Raw genomic sequence first — 15516 nt, forward strand, 5'->3', positions numbered from 1 at the left:
GGTGGCCCTCCGCTTTGTATTAGTTACAGGATTAACACGGAACAAGATTAAACAGTCACAGGCGTGTGGGATACTAGAGCTGTGGGGCCATCAGCATAAGATGGCATTCAGCCTGGATGAAACCACAATGATGTTGCTGAAAGGTTGTTTGGCTGACGTGACGTGCGTATATCTATCACATCACCAAATCTGTTATGTTCAGATTCAGAAGTACCTCGGAGTGCTCTTTGACGAAAGTTTTAGACTCTAGTCGCGTTTACAATATCGTCACGTGGTATTCGACGTATACGATACGTTCTTTGTTATTCAACGAATACAATACGTTTTTTGGTATTCAACATGTGGTAAATCCAGATTTGGGTCTAAATTTTAAGACTGTGTGTATCCTTTATAAAGGTTTGTCTGAGGAAATTGTTGTATGACACACCTGTATAGGCAGATAGGCTGAAAACTTATAGGGATATTTTACTGACGGACTCTTGCTGTTAACAGTAATAGGGGTTTATCGCATTCTCTCGTAAGGCTGTTTGCTGAAGTGAAGCCCATTGATATTCTTGTGGTTTAACGTTATTTTACAAAAAAAGTCTGGTTGAATTGCCTAATGAGATGGCTACACATATGTTCTTTCCCCTAATCTAAGGAGTCTGTGGAGTGTCTCCTAGTAACTTACTTTCTTTCAGGCCATGTTGCTTTTAGGAATAGGTTGGCTCTTTCGGCCTGGCTGATTCGGATGTGTTTCCGAGTGGTGGTATAATGGTCAATGCCTTTCACGTTTTGTATGTCTGCCTTCGTTACGAGAACAGATGATTAAGAGTTAGTGTCAATTGGAATAGCCGGGCCAAGTGGATTGTAGAGAGTTTTATGAAATAATGGCTATTAAGCAAGTTGAGGAGGTCGTACAGGAACGAATGTTCGTGTAACATGGGTGGCTAAGGTCGCTGGGGGGGTTTTAGTTGTCATGATAGATATTTTTATAGTTTTGTTTGGTGTTGGGGGTCTATAATGACCTCCGGTAAATCTCATCATGGCTAGGTACGGAGGGGGTGGCGTGATGACTGGAATCGTCACATGGCGGGATCACCATGTGCTAAACGAAAATCTTGATTAATGTCGAATCCATTTCTCGTACACCATCATCTATTGTATGGAGAAAGGTTTGAACCATATATGAATCTGTGTATTCACCACAGCCAATTGGACTGCAAAGCGGTGGAGACCTTATTACTGCGACAGTTGATGTAGTGACCGCATTTGGAAGGTCGTTATGGGAAGTTTGTCCATCGTACTGCTCTGAGTTTGAGATAAAAGATGCAGGTAGAAAATATTCCATTAGTGATTGGAGACTCGCAAAATGAATTAAACATTCCATTTTCTTACAGTGAGCTAAAATATGCTTTGAATAATTCTTATGATATTTCCCCCAGGAATGATATCAGGGTCAGTATATTCATCACACCTTGCAGGTAGTGCACTAAGACTTCTCTATTGTATCTAGAATAATATATTCTCTTACCTGGTATTTCCTTATTCTTGGTCAGAGGCACTGGTAATCCCCGTACTGAAATCTGGTAAAGATAAATAATGCCAGACAATTTATCGACCTATCTTCTGGATCAGTACCCTGTGCAAGGTAATGGAACAAATGGTAAACCATCGTCTGGTGTGGTACCTTACGAGAAACGCCCTGATTCTGCCAGGATAGATCTATTGATTACGTAGTTGCCCTGGAAGCTGTCACACAAAATGAATTTTTATTTCACCAACGCCTGGTTGCTGTATTTTTTGATTTGCAAAAGTCGTATGACGGCATGGAGGAGAATAATCCTAAATACACTCCATGAGTGAGTTTCCTCAGTGGTTTCTACTTCCGAATTCGACTTGGAACGACTGTATCGGAAAGGTTCACACTAGAAAACGGAGGCTGCTCCAAAATACAATAACCTGTTTGGAATCTCTGTGTAAAACGACTGGATTCACATTTTCACCGGAGAAAACTAAATGAATCAGCTTTTTACGCTTGGAGGAAGATATTGATCCTCAAGTGTTTAATCATGGTGAACCAGTTGAAGCATACACACGGGTTAGATTTCTAGGTTGGACAAACAACTAACCTGGGTAACACAGTTGAAGTCTAAGGGTGAAAATTTGGGAATATATAAATGACTTACTGGATTTTAAACAAAAATTTCTAAACTGACTACAGATTCTGACATATTAAATGAGCATTTTGCACAAATGTGTAAAATTTATGCTGAAAAGTTGGCAAATGATAGCATTTCCTGTACATACAACAATAAATCAAATACCCTGAAACAGTAACTCACAAAATTCCATTTTTTTTTTGTTTAACAGATAAAAATATTGGAATTGATTATTCCAATTATCTCAAACAGTGGAATAGATAATTTTCAGTTAAAAACCCATACTACATACAGTTAATACATAATAAAACCATTTAAAATAATAATAACTGTTTGCTGAAAGACACTTTCCTGAATTGTTTAAGATTACTAACATTGTGCCTTTGTTTAAATCTGGAGATCCTGAAAACCTAACAAATTACTGGCATATTAGTCCACTAAATAACTTTTCTAAGGTGCTTTTCATCTATCTAATTGTGATAAATCTTCTAATATAATTTGTCAATGTCCAAAATTAAAAAGAGAAACTACAGTTAAGTATTTAAGCATTTTATTTTCTCATCTTTGCTAGGATGCTCATATCAATTGCACACATCACAAGCTCAAATATTAATTAATAAAATTGTTTATTTTGCATGTGAACAATTCACGCTTTAATATGGAATAAATGCATGGGGTGGAGCAGCAAATAAATATACATCTGAATAAAATTTTTGCAATCCAAAAATATTTACTAAGGATGCTTTTGAGTAGACCTAGGCTTTTACATAGCAGGGATTTATTTAACGAATTCAAGGTCGTAACAGTTAAAAAGCTGTATATTATTCATAAATAAATACAAAATGTTTTTTACCATTTGTGAAACATTATATGATCTACGACCTTCAAGAATTACTTGAAGTATGTTGTAATAATTTAAATGTTTGTAGAAGTCAATTCACCTATATTTCTAATGAGTTAATAAATTTCATCCCTCATTTCACATATGCTAGTCTTAATATAAACATCATTAATGATATAATTAAATGAATTGTATCAAATAAGAGAGGCTTAAAGTACAATTTTTTTTTTCATTAGTTTTTGTTAACTGTCACTTATTACTAGTATACTGTATTGACTTTCTGATGTATTCACTAATTTGTTTATTATGCTATTGTATTTTTGAGTACATCTTTTATATTTTATTTTTAACTTTAATTTTTATTCTTAATGTAAATTTTTGTAACTCATACCTGCACTCAGTTTTTACTTTGTAGGTATTATTTCCTGTATTCTAATATTATATGTTTTCTATATATTTAAAAAGAGGAAATAAAATTGAATTGAGTATCTTGCTTTAAAAGAAATAACATTTTTACTATTGTAGAAAATTGTTGCGCAAGTCAAAACTGTTTTCACAAAAAAGTATACTGTACAGTGTAATATCTGTATGTGTACTTATTTAGTAGACTAAATTTGTAATCCTTTTTGCAGGTAGAAAAAACAAAGTTTTTAGACAATTTAGCTAAACATGTTTACAATAACAGAATATAAATATGATTTCGTAGAGTACAGTATTGTAAAAACAAAGCAAAAAAAAAAAAAAATAGCTTAATGAATTTATGTAGGCCTAAATACAATAAGGAATATTAAAAAAAATATAGTCTAGTTTACTCTACTTTATGGATAGTTGCAACTGATCTAACACCATCTTATATAGCATTTCATATCATCTAACAATCCATTTACAACTTTTTTCTACCATGCTCTTGATCAGGATCATTTTCAGTTACATAATCACAAAATTTTTTGAGTATCCTAATGCCTCCTGTAATCCTTTTACTGTTAATTTTGGCTGAGAAATGGAGGATGAGGTTGAAGGTTCACCACTGTCAATTTTTGATGACCCTGATTTTTAAATGTATCACTCCTACTCGAATTGTCTAGCTGCTCATCTTCACTTTCTAAAAATTGCTTATTGCCTTCCACAAGTTCATTTATATCTTCAGCATCTACTTTAAGCCCTACAAGTTGCAAAACTTCATTTTTAATAGTACCTGTAATTCCTTGTCCATTATCAAATGCAGTTTGATCTTGATGCAGCACAAAGTGTAATCTTTGATTTCTTTCCAAGCTTTGCCAATATTGCCTACAGCATGAAGGATGTTAGAGTTTTCCACAATATTCGCAAATCATAGATCTCATAACTTGAACTGTTAGTCGCATAAACCACTTGAAAAAACTCTTGCAAATTATTAAATCGGTGGAAAAAATGCACCTCGTTACCCAAGCTTTTCAGTTGGATGTCCAATACACGGAAGAGAATTGTTAATTCCTCTAAAAGCATGGGGATTTTTTGAGTGATATATATGCAAAGATATAATGTACAGTACCTCTTCCGGGCATATGACTTTCTTTTTTTATGATAAAAGTACGTTTAAGCATTTTTTTTCTTCAAAAAATCCCTGTTTCGTCAACATTAAATACTTACTGTAACGTGTATCATCCTTCTTTATAGATATTTTTTGAGTTGCAATGGCTGATTCAGATAGAATCAAAATGTTATGCAGGTTTGAAACGGTTTTTAACATTTTCAAACCATCGTTTCCTTGCATTGAATGAGTTGATATCAAGCATGGTATTTAGGTCTTAATAGTTCATTAACGTTCTTTCACGGGAACACGACGTTGAGTACAATGTTCTATGAAAATGTAAATAAGACAATTCGTGAAACCTGCAGAGGAACAGCATTTTTTACAGCAATATAATTTTCCGCTTGGAATACGGCTATGTCTCTTATTTGTCCGCTTGATTCACCTCTCTTATTAAAATGTTAGATTTCGTCCAATCATCCATTCAACCGTCTTGCCACAGGTGCTTTTCGTTATGGTAAGTGTAAGTTACATTTTGTAACACGTTTTCCCTCACTAGGTGACTGGTACGGATGATGTAATTGGGTTTTGGCGCATCGTCCGGTATCATCCGAACGTAGTATTTAAATTGTTACAGGAATTCGGCTCTCTCCAACCCTTTGGTGTAGATTGTAGTGAAATGTGAACACAATATTTTCATGGTTTCTTCACTGAACATGGCCTTTCCATAATCCCAGTGGATATTGTGAAAGTTTTTCTCTAACCATGCGACCATCTGTTTGTATTGAAGAATCGCATACCTGGTTTCACCGACCACAGACAATTCTTTAACGATGAACACACCGAGGAAGCTATGATACTCAATAGCTCCTTCCATAACGAATGCTAAATCCCGAATGGGATGTGATGCAACATTTATATCACAGTGATGGTGATCCCCACAACCATATAATTTAAAAAAGTAGTAGGGAGTATCCCATTCCCTACCACTTTTTTTAAAAGAGTTAACCATCATCGTTTTTTTTCTAAAGACGTGATGTCTTGCTTACAGTAGTGGTGGTGGTCATGGTCGTATGGTAATTACTAGATGCAGTGTTACTTATTGGTAACAGTAATGTTGGCATGGCGGTCACCCTTGTGGTGCTGATGGTCGTATAGTTACTAGATATATTATTATTGGTAACAGCTACGCTGGCATTTTGGTCATCCTTGTGGTGGTATTGATACGTTCTGGTATGCTGTTTGTAGAAGTAGTGTTTGGTAACAGTAATGTTTTCACATGGGTTTTTTGTGCAGCATCAGGGTTGATTTGTAAAAATTGCTTCATCCGACGTAGAATTGCACCATGTTAACGGGTGAAAAAGCAACTGAATACCTTATCGGTTTCATCAGTGGACATGTATGTGGTGGTTGTGAAAATCCACCCAATAATAGTGTTATTATATCACAAAACCCGTTTTAAATACGCTCACGATTACCTACCGTCCCTTAAACGACCACCATGATGACCATTTAAATGGTCCTTGTGATATAAACATTTCCCATACTACATAACCTTTTCCACTATTTCCGTAAGCGGGTGTACGTGGGACGATAGTACGTGAAAAATGAGACAGTACGCGCTCTTATTGGCTAGCATATTGATTTAAAAATCGATACGTACGTCTGCGGTTCCCGTTTGAAGCGTCTCGTTCTGCTTGAAACAATCGATTACAATCAACGGGGTGCATTCGTTTCGAATTCCTTCAAACTGTAAACTGGATACTCATCTTCCGCCATGCATGTTATAATAACATGAGCGGAAGTTGGTGAATATTTCGTGTTCAAATCGCACGAGACAGATATGACGAGAGTCATAGATAATGTGACTTCGTCTTTTCTATCGATTTGTAATCCGAATATGACGTATCTCTGCTTTTACGTTTTTACCGTCCACGAATGTATTTGTTTGCGGTAGAGTCGGATACGCATGGATCTGCCAGGTACGAAAAGCAGTAACCAACGGCCTATCAACATGATGTGCTTAGTCTTAGGCGAATCTCATCAGCAAATGCAGTGGTAAATAGAAACAAAATCTTTAACTCAATCTTCCAAGCCTACGTCTTAAATGTAACCTCATGGATATAGTCTACATACTACAGTTTTTCCAGCTTCAAATGTGTCCATTGTTTAATGGGAATTAGCGTAGATGAATCTCATTACATACAACCCGATCCAAATGTCGAAGAGGGGATCAACAATTCGCTTACGGTATCAAAAATTAAAAAGAACGAGGACACACTAACAAAAACACATCTACCGTATCACAACTTAAAAGGAAGTCGATCAAGTTAACACAACAGACCGGGTCGTACGAAGTGGATGATATTTTGATTACCCTTCTTTCTTCTTCGTCAGATATATTTGAATTTGTTCGCAGCTCTTAGGTCGAAACTTAGTTCAATTCTTCTTTTCTTATCTCTAAACGCTATGGTATGTGGGGCGGCTGTAATGCTCGCCCTCATATAAAAGCCTTCGAGCTTTTGGAGCTCCATTGTTGGTCGTCCTTTGTCTTCATTTTCTAATATATTAATTTTTTTCTCAGATTTCTGAATGGGGGTTTTTCGACTTTGGCTTCAGGCTTCTTCGGCATTCTATTTTTACCTGTCATGGCGTTGGAACTGATTGAAGGTGAAGGCTCATTCCTCGGCGCAGAAAAATTCTTGTTAACCGTGCCCATTTTTATATTAGACGGCTTTAGACTGCTATCCCTATCAATTCTACCCTTCAGCTTCTGATTAATGATCTGTACAGACTAAAATGCAAAGGCTGGCGCCAGTTCAGATATCATTCCTTGGGTTTAAAGGAGGTTGCAGGAGCGACAGCAACCTGTGCAAAAGACATGACCTTGGCAGTCTGTTTAGCACGATTTTTCTAGCTTCGATGTAGCTGACGTTTTGAATGGTTTTTTTACCTGTTGTATCACCACTTCTTACATGTATTTCGGACAGTTTCATGATCTACTGTTATGTCCATTAAACACAAATCGGCGAATCCCTGTATAGATCATTCGGGTGCAATGGGTCACCGCAAGCACAGATTTGTTTTCTCGTTCATCGCGCTTCCGTATGACGTATTTCTAACATCCAAAACACCGCAATGGTGTCGGGATGAAAGAACGAATATCTAGCCTATGAAATCCAGCCTTTATTTTATGTGGGGACACGTAGGTTTGTTAAACGTCAAGACATACAACGCGGAGGGTGTGACTTCTAAGTTTTAGTCGTCGACATGTAATAATAACGCTTTGTCCATAGACTTCTTCTACAATTTCGTGTGGAGTTCAGCTAATCCCTGCACGCGACTACTACCTTGGAGGTATTTAGTGTGCTCTTTGGTACAACTCAATGAGTCCTATCTTCTTTGCTTTGAATAACCGTGATGACTGAATATCGTTGACGGTCTCAAAACACAGAGTCCCATCGCAGTCTTCCTTGTTTCGTTAACAGGTCCTCCTACTACTTTCGTAGTATCACAAAAGGACTAATCTTGGAAAAATTAATTTCTTTTTCTATTAAGAAAAGTACATTTATTTTTCCAAGCATTACCTGATTTGGTAATTATACCTAATACTTTGCTACATTACCTTGAAGGAATTCATTCACCTTTCTCTGTAAGAGAATTCTCCAGTGTATTATATTGCAAAGACTGCACTTTTAGAGCTTGTTTAAAAGCATTCATAAACAGGTTTCTTGGATTTGTATTTAAAATTATTATGGACCTGTGAACCATTTCAATTTCTAATTTTTAAATAAACATGCTTTTTGTGATGCTGGCCTGATCAAGATTTAACAAATTTCTTCAATTCATTCAAGAAAATTCTGTGTCAATATCTTTTTTCTGCTCCCACTTTTGGTTAAGTGGTAGCATTTGCGTTTCTGTAAGAATAATGTAAACCTGCCTCGGTATTAGCTGGAATGGCATCATTGTTGCATACTGCCGGTAATATTACAGTGACTGACTCGGCGGCGCCAGATTGTTGCCAAAACCAATAACGATTCAGTATTTGATTATGTAGTCATTCATTTTTTCAATTATTTTTTTTACAGATTGGTATTTTTAATTTTATTTCATAATAAACATACACTATACAATAATAATCAACGTACACGTTACAAAAATAAACTAAGACTATTATAGGCCTATAATACAGAATAATAATAATAATAATGTCGAGTAATACAAAATATGAAGGATAATTTCGCCCGAAGTTTCGTCAATTTGACATTTAGTTAGTAAATAGTATTCTTACACCTCATAACAGTTCCAGTGAACGCAAGTGTATGGTTCATTCCTTTTTCTTCTCGACTGAATTTGTATTCGTGTAATATAATTATTTTACATTAATAAAAACATTAAAAAGAGTATCAGGCTTCCTTGCCGGCTGTAATACAATGTATGTATAAGGCTGCTAAAGGGTGGAGAAAGTATAATTATTTTGAAATTATTTTAGAATATAATGTTTGATATGACCAAGTAAAAAAGTAAAACTTGAAATAAATTTTTGTTGATTGGAGCCACTGAGAATTTACTCAACCTGTCTTCAAGAACCGGTTCCAAAAAAATGATTTAACTTGGAGTTGATTACTTGTAATCAACTTGGGTGCAGTTGTGTTTACGTTGCGTAGTAGGTCTGCATTTTTCCTTGTGAAAAAACTATGAATTTACGTTTCTAAAAGGTTTTTAATCAATTTTGAATTTTATTTTTAGATTTAAAAAAAATTATTTTGTTATGAAAGTGATGTGGTGCATTTTTTATTAGTTAACCTTACTCGTAAATAAAATAACTACTAACAAGTGTACCGAATAAAAAACACTTACGAACTTTGCAAGTTAGGAAATTATTGTGAGGAACATAGTTTTTAACATTTCAGTAGTTCCGTTTTATACTTCCTTAGTATTCTCTAACCAGGAATGAAAATAATACTGTGATAATATAATTTATAATTGTGTAAATAATAAGGTAAGTTAATTGAGTTCTCCCACAAAATAATAAGATACTAAAATTTACAAGATAATAAATTTTCGTATGAAATGAAAAAAAAATTGCAGTTTTAATGGTAATGATAATCATTTTGGTAAGTTTTAATGATGAAAATAGGAAAATAAATTTGCATTTTACACTTTGTCATATCACCGAAGTTCTTGCCAAACTCAAAATATAGAAATATATATTTTTTTATTAACAGCAGTATCTGCATAATGTTAGAATAAGTTTCATACTTCTGTAACTGTAGGAGTTTTAATATTAGATGATTCTCAGAAATGCTGATTAACTCTACATTACTTTTTCATGGCTAAAGAAAGTCTAGCCTCATTCTCAGTAGAAATTTTTATTGAACTGACTATAATGATTACAGAGAAGTTTAGAAGATGATTCTATTTATACTATTGAGCCTACTTATACTACAGCTGAAGATATAGGGAACTGATTTTTAGTAGTTTAATCATCACTAAAACCTTTTCTGAAAGATGATTCCAGTTGTAATGTTTATATTTTTTTTTTTTATAAAAAGCAAATTTTTAAATGCAACAACAGCAGGAAACATAGTACGCTTCAAACTATATTCTTCAATTTCTATAAATAACTTTTTTTTATGAATTACGTACTGAATGAAATTATACTACAAAATAAATAAGGAAATTTGTAGACTGAGAGAAAATGGTCAGTTAATAATGCTACTCCGAACAACATTCATTCAAGTAAGGAAACTGAAACTCTTGTTTCCAATAGACTGAGATGCCAATAGAAACTAAAAAAAAATCTTGATGTAGACACTACATGACTTCCTTGTACACCTGTTAAGTTACATATACACATTTTTTGCTGCCATTTAAACTTTATTTCATTTGAAAATAGATGATCTTCCAATTCTTTATATAAAGTGAAAAGTTACAAAATTACATTGTGGTGGACACCACATTGCATCAGTCTTTTTTTTTTTGTTTCATGTGGTCCAGGTGAAAATGTGTCAACCTATAACCATGGACACATTGGTTCAAATCCAACTTCATATACATATATACTTCTTTTTTTTACCTCTGTAAAAATTTTTGAATTAAAATGAAAAATACATAAAATTTTATTTTATTAACTTCTAATATTTTTTCATATGAACTGATGTGCCTTCTAAGATCCAAATATTTTAATAATTAAAATCTTATTTGGTTATAACTCTGGAACCAATGAAAATAAGTACCATTTATGATATGTTGTTGAAAAGCTCTTGATGAGGTTTTATTACTGCAGTTAAGAAAAAGTCCAAAATCCGAATGTATTTGGAACATAGGCTTTTTTGGACAATTTTGTTCAGTTGATTCAAAAGGGGAGGTGCACAACTAGATGTTACAACAGACCTAAATCCAAAATTTGAACATCCTAAAGTTAATCGTTTTTGAGCTATGAGAGATACATATGTACGTACATACAGACAGACATCATGCTGAAACTAGTCAGATTTGAACAGAAATATCCATTCTGACTAAACCGAAATTTTTACTTCATACAAAGAAGTAAAAACATGAACAAAATTTGGATGTAATAAAGATATGGGATTTCTTCATAGAAAATAGTAAAACCAATTAAGGCAAGTTACTTACACAAAACTGACAAACAGCATTTAGAATTTACGCTTAAGGCAAGATTGTGCCTAACTGAATTGAGAGAAAAACAGCTTGTATTACCATTTTAATAAACATAGCAAGATTTTTGTAATAAACAGATCATCTGCATCTTTTTGTTCAGTAAAAGCTTTTCATAAATTTATTAGACATAATCCAGGTACTACTTAATTATATTTTAATAAGAAATAAGATTTTCTGAATGTATACCATTTGTTTTTTTAGGTAGTAGTGCTGAATTTTAACAACAGTATTAAAAAATGATTCGTATCGAAAGAGAGATAATAATTAATAACATTGAATCATTATGCAAGAATACTGGAAAATTTAATGAACTATTAAATAGTCTTGAAAAAAGAGAAATCATTAACTCATATCTAAAAGAGGAAATTGAAGAAGTAAGTTTTACTATACAAAAGAATATCATCCATTTACTTAAGTTATTATCTATTAATCATTTTAGTAAAAATATATTAAGAGATTATTATTATTATACTTCTCAATTCATGAATAAAACTAACCCTTTAGGTGAAGAAATAATTTTTTTTAGGCAGTCTTGATCAATTCTTGCACATTTGTGTCGCAAGGTAATATGTGTAAGTGGGTTGCTCCTGTTAGGAATTTTTTTCTGTTAATATAATTTTAAAGCTATTTTCTTATGTTTATTAGTATGTAATAGGAGAAAAATAAATTGGGACATTCTTGCTTCCTACTAATGACAGAGATCCTCACCTCACAACACTACACTACAAACACAGTACACCAACAACATAACCACTGATACAGTGCAACAACACTACACTGTCATTTCTCACACCATCATTCTATGATCTGTGACAGTTGTAATGCTTTCAAAGTGCAACCATATCCAAAGATGTATTCCTCTCTTTTTTCCTGTCTCCGGTAGCCTCCGTAACTACGTTTAGATAATTCTTCAGAGGATGAATGAGGATGATATGTATGAGTTTAAATGAAGTGTAGTCTTGTACATTCTCAGTTTGACCATACCTGAGATGTGTGGTTAATTGAAACCCAACCACCAAAGAACACCAGTATCCATGATCTAGTATTCAAATCTAGTATGTAAAAATAACTGGCTTTACTAGGACTTGAATGCTATAACTCTCGACTTTCCAAATCAGCTGATTTGGGAAGAAACGTTAACCACTAGACCAACCCAATGGGTAAAGATATGATGTATTCCTACATATTTTTTTTCACTTTTCTCATACCTCCTTGCAATTTTTTTTTAATGTAAGTAAAAGCTAGAATTTTTTAGCTTTTTATAGACAACTGCTGGGTATATGAGTGGTGAATGGGTGCATGTACATACCTTGTTAGTTGCAGTGTTATCCTTTGTACCAGGGTCAACTCAGTTATATTTAGCCCTAGCTCCAGTTTGCTTGTCTGTTGGAATGGTCTTTTGTATCACCCTAATTTTGGAGACTGTATGTTGATTGTTTCTGAAAACACTATGGTGATTTGTGGTCAAATTGAAAAAGCCACTAAAAAGACTTTCAAAAGAACCACTAAAGCAGTTAAAAAAGTAAGGGCTTTTTTAACTGGTCGGGTTATACCTGACCACTCTTTGTCAGTATAACCACAAATGAGACTAAATACCTGCAAGTGTATTATCTAACCTTGACGTATTGGAGGTTGATACAAAGGAGATATCTTATAAGCTTGGTCTACAAGGGTTAGACAATATGAGACTGATGAGGCATGGAACTGGAGTGGAGAAACCTAATCATTGCCCTGTCCTTAGATCCACACACCCTGTTCAGCCTGGGTAAATAAAAGTGAGCTATCTCTTTGTTCAGGTTATGCTTCATTTCATTCTCAGAAGTTTTAGGTTGTGGGCATATTATGACAGCCTGTCAGAAACCAGCAGTTTGTGCACAATGTGGTACTCAATGGGATGATACTGACAAATCAAATTGAGGAAAAGTGTGCAAACTGCAATGGAAATCATTCATCTTGTTCACGACATTGTTTTTAAAGAGAAGGCAATACTTACTACCACTTCTGTCTACATAGAGAGTATAAGAACATGTATAATCACCACAATTGTATTTAGCTTGATGGTAAGAAAAAGGTCTTTAGTCGTTGCCTCTGATTTACAGAATATAAATGGTGTTATCACCCCCTAAACCACAGTAAGCTCTGCTGCTGTGCCAGTAAACTACCCAGTGAATAAGCTTTTCAGTTAAGGGACCTTCTAGAAAGGAAAATTCTAGATTGAATTCTCAGTCATCACAATCTCCATCTGGGTCTCGAGGACATTGTGATGGGGATATTGGAGGTCATTGTCATTGACAGTTTCTTCTGGAGGGCTTGTCATATTAGAGAGGTGATAGATTATGTTTTCAGTAACTTATTCTCTTAAACAAGCATAAGAATTATGCTAATTGTAGAACAGAATGTTCACAGTATCCGTGTCAATTTTTTTTCACTGTTTTCTTTGTCCTGAAGAAGGTACATGAGTAATGCCTAAAATGAGTAGGTATAGACAGAAACAGCTGGTCTTTGTTGAAGGGTTTTTGAGCAGTTAAACTTTTCTTGTTTGCATAGGAACGACACTTTTAATTTATGTTAGAAATAGGGTTCTGCAAGGAAATGTACTAACTGTTACCTTATTTGCATTGGCATTGAATGATAGTGAAATTTGTTTAGAAACCTGTTTTATGTCCATTTTATGTTTGAAGATTTTTCAATCTATTTTGCATCTATTTCCCTGACCACAGTTGAGAGATTAATACAAAATACAATATCTCTGATCAATCAGTGTTTTCTGGTTTTAACTTTTCACCTGAAAAAACAAAGTGAGTATCCTTTTTTTGACTTGGAGAACAATTTTCAATTCGACTATGTATGGAGTCGATTGAAGTTTACTCTACCAAAAGATCTTAGAATTGATGTTTGACAAATATGATTACATGGATTAAACACTTAAAGGAGTGAAAATTTAATCTATGAAAATAAGTCAATGATATGCTAAAACTTTTGTCCATTAATCATTACAGTTCTGCAGTGTAACCGTTAAAAAGTTATATATACCATAAAACATCTTTATGGTATATATTCTTTCACCTTGCTACAGGTACTTTTCATTCAAATTCTATGTCAAGTTATTGTCATTGTATGTAGCCTGAATCAAAGTTCAACTAGAACATACAAATTAGCATTGCGTTCTCAAATGCGTATTTTCAGTGTTAGGAAGTGCATTCTCAATGTATAGTCTCAATTTGGCTAATTAAATTTAAACATTCAATGTTTGTCACTATCTCGGGAAATTTGTCAACTGTTTGTTATGGATTAAAACCCAGTGTGTGCAGTTATACACACTGACGATTCTAAACATGATAATTTTGTAGGTTGTGGCTTTCATTGGCAGGAGTAGGATGTATATATTTTATGTCTGGAATGCCACATATAACTAGTAGTTTTTATTTTGACTGAGCTGTAGCCATTAACAAGGTCCTTAGAATTATTAGTATACAATATCGTATAGTTATTACACACAATATTTATAGTGGTATGTTGGTGTTGTATAATGTTTTAGTTATTTATTTGTTGTTTATTTTATACATGTGCTTATGCTTTTTGTCATGGGGATAATGCTTTTCATTCCATAAAAAAAAACTGTATATTTATCGAAAGTGATTTCAGTTACCATGAAAGAGTCTGTATTATAGTTAATAATGAAAAATAATTCTTAAGATTTTATATTATTTTTTGTTTTTCAATTTATGATTTCTAGCATTTCTTTCCCCTGTTATTTTATTTAATTTCTTTGTAGATTACGGATATAGAAGACCAGAAACGTTTCATGTATGAAATTATTCCTACTAGAGGTCCTGCTGCATTTGAACATTTAATTAGTGCGTTATTCGAAACGGACAATGAAACTGCAGCTACTGATCTTTTCAAATTCAGGTATGAAAACTATTTGTAATTTCATAAGTTTAATGTGTTTTAAATAGTGATGTGGTTTTCACTATTATTTTATTCTTCTTTTAGCCTCTTTAAAATCAACTACCAACAAATGTGATTGATGGATGTTTGGTTACAAATACTATTTTCTGTGATGTTGCCAACTCATTTGTGAGATTGGGTTACATTTGAATTTTTGCTACAAACGAGTTGAAAAATATTCTCTAATTGTAATCATAAAAATGCTCTTTCTTTACTTGTGCTATGCTGTGCTGTGTAAGTTTCAAATTCTTATACTCATTCAAGACAGCTTAAAATTAATTATTACATCATTCTTGAGCTCTATGAAAATCTCTTTTTTAAAAATAAAATTTTGAAAATTTAAAATGAACCAATATAAGGTTAGTTATTTCATGGAAGACTTTGGAATC

General features: G+C 33.6%; 1 protein-coding gene across 3 annotated transcripts in view; it reads left to right on the top strand.

The window, feature by feature from the left end:
• Window positions 1-15516, top strand: part of LOC142334272 (caspase-6-like) — a 62290-nt gene that overhangs the window by 12202 nt on the left and 34572 nt on the right. The window contains exons 1-3 of one of the 3 annotated variants that reach the window (XM_075382180.1): window positions 9079-9210; window positions 11378-11550; window positions 14952-15088. In XM_075382180.1, coding sequence (XP_075238295.1) covers window positions 11413-11550; window positions 14952-15088 — 275 coding nt within the window. In that variant the 5' untranslated portion in view covers window positions 9079-9210; window positions 11378-11412. Of the gene's footprint in view, window positions 1-9078; window positions 9495-11377; window positions 11551-14951; window positions 15089-15516 lie in introns of those variants that run through there. The other 2 variants (XM_075382179.1, XM_075382181.1) reach the window with 2 other exon arrangements.

The sequence above is a fragment of the Lycorma delicatula genome, chromosome 1 (assembly GCF_047948215.1).
Source record: "Lycorma delicatula isolate Av1 chromosome 1, ASM4794821v1, whole genome shotgun sequence".
Taxonomy (NCBI): Eukaryota; Metazoa; Arthropoda; class Insecta; order Hemiptera; family Fulgoridae; genus Lycorma; species Lycorma delicatula.